The sequence below is a fragment of the Silene latifolia genome, chromosome 5 (genome assembly GCF_048544455.1).
Source record: "Silene latifolia isolate original U9 population chromosome 5, ASM4854445v1, whole genome shotgun sequence".
NCBI classification, from domain to species: Eukaryota; Viridiplantae; Streptophyta; class Magnoliopsida; order Caryophyllales; family Caryophyllaceae; genus Silene; species Silene latifolia.
Genome location: NC_133530.1, coordinates 706,904 through 712,600, shown reverse-complemented (window position 1 = coordinate 712,600; position 5,697 = coordinate 706,904). Strand labels below are relative to the sequence as shown.

Below are 5,697 nucleotides of genomic sequence, written 5' to 3'. Positions count from 1 at the left end.
TTTATGCAAGAGTTTATCTTATACAAGCACCCCTGACTTGTTCAGTAATGCATCATGCATGAAACATAAGTTAATAGGAGAAGTAAGAGTGATACGCGGGAAAAACATGAAGAATATGCATCAGGATAAAATATGATCATATCAACATCTTTGACAACAGCTCAGGCGCTTCTTACTAAACCTTCTGCATATCAGAACCAGAAAGTTCGTTCAGCAGCTTCTTACAGAGCCCTCTGAAATTTGCTTGCTTTAGAATTGTTTAGTTAGCAATGATTTTAGTGTTGGTAGAACGACAGCAACAGTGAATAGATTCAATAAAATAACCTTTCTGTAAGATTTGATGCGATGCTGCAAATCCTATGAATTCACAAGCTGGTGTATGCAGTAATAAGTACATTCAAAGCTGTTAATTCCAAGAACAGTTTGGATTTTGTTAATATTACATTTAAAGCTATCATTTCTGTACAAAATATGTTCTCTGGAGTCTGGACTGGACTAGACTAGAGTTGACAAAAGTTAACAAAACTCAAAAACAGAATCTAAAAATACAGGAACTGCAGTTGGATGATGCTGACATTTATCAAAAGAAACATCAATGAACCGGGATTTCATCCAAGTCGATGTTCAAGAAGGAACACCTCTTCAAGGAGAACTTTTATCTGATTTACTGAAGATCCAAAATGACCCATACAACCTGAATGAGGTAAATTTCACCATCATAGTAGTCAACTTATGGCTTGTTTGATGAAAATGGCAGCAGCATAGTTAGTCATCATCCATCTCAAGTACACAAAGCTGTTCATCTGTCCATTCCTGAACGGAAGCTCTAGAAATCAGCCCTGTTCTTTGCTTCTTAAGCCCACCTGGTCCTGCATTCTCTGGATCATATTGTTTCAAATCAACGCTCAATTGAATGTCTCTCATCTGTGTACATCTTTTACCATCATTGGGGTTAGCTATCTCTCGATTCATCAGGCTATCAACCAAACTTGGGCCAGAATTGATGCCAATTTGTGGGCCTACTGGGCCATGCTTCTGAGTATCATTTGAAGTACAACGGTCTCGTTCAATATGATTATCAGAAGCACTTGAGATTCTAGAGTCAGGATTTCGTAGACGATTTTGAAACTTTCCAGTCAACATCCTTTGTAGTTCAGGACCATGTTTCTGCCAAGCATGTTGATTAGCATAGTTGTCACTGGTGCTAGGGGTAGAACCAACATTACTGGCCTGATCTTCACAGTTTGCAGCTGCTACTACTGCTTCAGAATCTGGTTGAGCCGCCCTACCTGAATTTTCTCGCCATTGATCTAAGGAGCCAAAAGCTCTATGGCCTGAGTCAACAAGATCACTGAGAATGGGTTCCTTGGAAATTTTGTAGGCTGAACTCTCCATGTATTCGCTTCTGCTAGTATTGGTAGAGTACCTTTCGTCTGCCTTCTCAATCACTGTATTGTCATTCACAGTGTAGCTCAGATAGACATATACTGACTATCTCTTAGTTCTTCTAAACACCAATGTTAGCCACAAGCTTAAGCCAAGGCTAATTTATTCCAGGGTCACAATTTCAGATAATATAAAAGCATGCTTCAGCACATCCGTAACAAGCTAACTATCTAGTATTGAAGGGTCAGAGTAAGACAGTAGAAAGGTTCATTGTCAGGGTTTGTTAACCTTGATATGACTTGGATTCACTAATCATATCATATTCATATTTGCATACACGGAGGAAGACCAGCTTTTCAATACACTTGAAAAGTAGCCACTGTTAGTAAAACAGGAAAAGACATTTCTCAAGTAATACCTTATATGTCTGTTAAGAAAGGTATAGTGGGTACCTTGAGTATCGTCTAGATTTGTATCCTGAAAGTATTGAACTTCACAGTCCACAGAGATTACCTGCAGTAGAAAGGAAGCATACATTGTGTTAATTTGTATAAAGGGCCTCTCCTTGTATCTTTATTTAGGAATCAGAAAAAAAAAACAAAAAACCATTGAATTACATTTATAATTATCACTATTTCTAAGGAATTCTAATAGCACCATCTCCTTAACACTTCATTAAGCTACTTTAATTTCTCAAGTACATCTGAAAGATACATTCTTTGGCATATATACACTGAGCTGCATAACTTTGAATAACAACTATTAGCAAGTATAAAGTGCTTTCTAATAACTGATTTTGAAAGCATATCATGGCCTACAGCCTCTTCATATATAATTTTTTGTGGATTCCGACATCCTATTGTGTAAGGAAAACAACCATGTGTTCCGTATAACTTCAATCCTTGGGGACTCCTATCTATCATTACCTGTACACTCCTCAATTCTGGTTGATAAGATGCATTGTGATGTATAATTCTAAGGCCACTTTTTACAATGGTAAATATCAAAACACGAAGAAACAATAGCTAACCACTTCTCAGTACCAGAGGAAAAGGAATTTTATAATTTTACATCAAACTCAAACACAGACAGTTTACCAAGATCATACAATCTGTTCCATACCTTGACCACATTTTTGCTTGTGATGTTTAGGTAGCATGATTCACACGAAGAGGGAAAAGCGACAACCTGAAAATGTTCTATTTTGTGTTAATCCCAAGCTACACAAATACTGCAAAAGGAATACTTACAAGTCTGATGAGTATATAGATTAACCATTGTCTAAGTTAGAATCAAGAAAGTGAGAAAGAAGATCAGTCAAAGGGCAGCAGACTAAAACCCCACCTTCTGCAATATCAAAATTGAGCCAGCAGTAATCAATTTCCCAAACACCCCTGTGCTGAGGACTTTGCGATGAACACTAGCACTGATTGTAGCAGTTGGATCCTGAATGTCAAGTTACAGAGTTAGTTGAACAAAATGTTGAAAGAGACAAATGCAGGAACAATACCGACACAATAGATGGTTTTCTTTTCTTATAAAATAAAAGATTACGTATTTACCTTCATGGTCAAAATCATATCACCAAGACCATTTGGGGTACAAGATTTCACAACAGCAACAACCTGGAAAACCAACTCACCGTAAAAACATGGTAGTGAAAAGGCTAAATGATGCACTTGCCACGTAGTTGAGACAGATTAAGAATGCAGCTGAAACAAGTAATAAACGTAGAAATAGACCAGGTAGAGTCGACACAAGCAATTGAAATAAGCATTGTTGTTCAACAGCATGGCATCAATTAACAGTAGCAGAAAACCACTATTCCTTTTGCATTAAAAGGAGCTCAGACATTTACACAATTGGAACTTAGCCTTGAAAATTGACAAGCTTAATTCTTTATTAGTCCAACAGCTTGTTACAAGGTGGATTTTCTCATAATTTAAACTTATTCTTACTATCCCAATTCCCAATGACAACATATAATCTAAACCCTAACTATTTAGGAGAAACTATGATTGAAAACAAGGAACCTACTAACATTTGCAACAATTAGACATTAATGAACAAATTAGAAAGTCAAAGTATGAATACCGTATCGAATCTTTGAACATTAACACAATTGTTGATATCTTTGAGAGACGTGGCACCTACAAATCCGAATCACCATTAATTAATGGAACTGAAACAACAGAAATATACTCCGTCCCAATCATTGCAAGGGTTATTTTAATCAAAGATAAACAAATGATTAGAACGGAGGGAATAAATAAATAAATAAATAAATAAATAGTTGTAAAAGAGAAATGAAATTACGAAGAGGGCGAAGAGAGTGGAGGGCGAAGAGCCATGGATTGCGAGTGAATTCTTGAGTAGAATCATCATCCTGAATTCTACGAATGTATTCCTGAGTAGAAATCTCATTTACATCACTGTTGTTATTACGATTACTATTGAGCGGTGGCTCGAAGTGGTCTTTACGATGCATCGCGGCTTGAATAGCGGCGGCGGGGCCAGGAATACGGCGGAAGCAAGGTGGTGATGGTGATTGGGGGAGACGAGAACAGCGGCGGAGAGAGAATGAAGAAATAATGTCGGAGTCGTCTAGGTCAAGTGACTGCCATGGTGAAGATTCTTCTTCAACTTGATCCTCCATGTTTTTGTTAGGCAGTTACGCTGCTTTTCCCGCCTAATTACTTGTATGAATAACAAATAACCCAATGGGCTTCTTTTTATTTGGATTTTGGGCCTCAGTCCATGCTACCAACCTGCTTTCCAACCAACCCCATTCCAATTTTTGAATGTATCAACCTTTTTACATACCGTCCTCTAACATAAGATTGACGAATAAAATAGTCCAAAATTAACATTTAATTATATTTTTATTTTAATAATCCGATAACTTATGATGAATACTGATATACAAGTTATCATCCCCTAAAACTAAAAGAATAAGAAAACACTAACTTTTTCCCGCTCAAATGCTCACATCTATAAGTGGGCCTTTTTTTACATATTACTATGTTGGGCTTAATGTACACTGTCAAATTATCTATATCATATACAAGTCCACTAAAATCTACCGTATAACATTAGTACGCTGTCAAATAATCCTAAATGGAGTAATATATCATAGAGGAATGTATATGCAGCAAATAAGTTCACCAATATCAATTAAAATATGCACAAAATATCCAAATTTTACATATCTTTGTAATTGATGGGGCATATTCTGCACCGCTGACCAAGTCAACACACTGAGCAAGGTCAAAGATATCCACAGCAAGTCAACGACTTAGATAGCCTAGCCGATGCATCCCATCGGCCGCCACACTGGTCTCGGCGTGACAACTCACCGGGGACACACATCCGCGTACTCATATCCAAGACCCCTCGGCGGCGAGTCAACTTTGTCCGCCGGCCTGCCATAGGTCCCTCGGCCGAGGGGTAGATCAGTCTTTCCACCTGCTAGCCACTTGGCCACTTGGCCACTACGTGACAAAAGGTGAAAGTCTATAAATACTCCTCAACCTTCATTGAGGAAAGGATCTCACAATCATAACCTAAATACACTATTCATTTGGTAATATCTCCTTTATCTCTCTACAATACATATCTAGCCAAGTAACACAAATTTAATCCTTTAAGTTTACCGACTTGAGCGTCGGAGTGAGTACGCTTGGCACACACCAAGCCCTCGCCTGTTCATTGTTGCAGGAGAGGCCGAGAGGAACGATAGGAGCAAGAAGGATTCAACTCAAGACATTATTCTACAAGCCACGGTGTAACTAATCACTGCTCTGGAATTATACCCGGAACAATTGGCGCCGTCTGTGGGGAAAGACACTAGAAGCTAGTCACATTCATTCCCAAAACAAAAAAAAAACACAAAAACCCACCCAAAAAGCTAAGAAAATGTCGAAACAGCAAGAGGTGTTCGTAACCGACGAGCCCCTCCACCCGGATGATACCTTCAACAATTGAGTCGAGCGACCCTCCACCTATGAGTAATCCAACCGGAGTTCGGGATGCCGATAATGCCGATACGCCATTGCCCAACCAACCAGTCACCATCATGGGACATGTGGTTGACATAGCAAAAACCGAAAATGGTCCTGGACCTAATTAGCAATGCGTCTCACGCTCACACTTTGTCACACCGACAAGAGCGGCGGAAACCACCCAGAGACCAGGGCCCAAAACGTGACTCCGAGAAATCTGAACGGAGCACTAGGAGAAGTTGACCCAGTCAAGACGCCGGGGGAGCCCAAAGTGGGCACGGTAGACCTAAGTCCTTCCCGCACTCGCGGA

The 5,697-nt window shown here is 39.2% G+C and overlaps 1 protein-coding gene across 1 annotated transcript; it reads right to left on the bottom strand.

The window, feature by feature from the left end:
• Nucleotides 1-346: 346 nt before the first annotated feature.
• LOC141656272 (uncharacterized) lies at nucleotides 347-4,074 on the bottom strand. The gene is made up of 7 exons (XM_074463099.1): nucleotides 3,703-4,074; nucleotides 3,481-3,536; nucleotides 2,949-3,011; nucleotides 2,731-2,832; nucleotides 2,509-2,574; nucleotides 1,839-1,899; nucleotides 347-1,448 (listed from the first exon to the last, which is right to left on the bottom strand). The coding sequence occupies exons 1-7, from the start codon at nucleotides 4,040-4,042 to the stop codon at nucleotides 766-768; spliced, it is 1,371 nt and encodes a 456-aa protein (XP_074319200.1). The 5' UTR covers nucleotides 4,043-4,074; the 3' UTR covers nucleotides 347-765.
• Nucleotides 4,075-5,697: the final 1,623 nt, after the last annotated feature.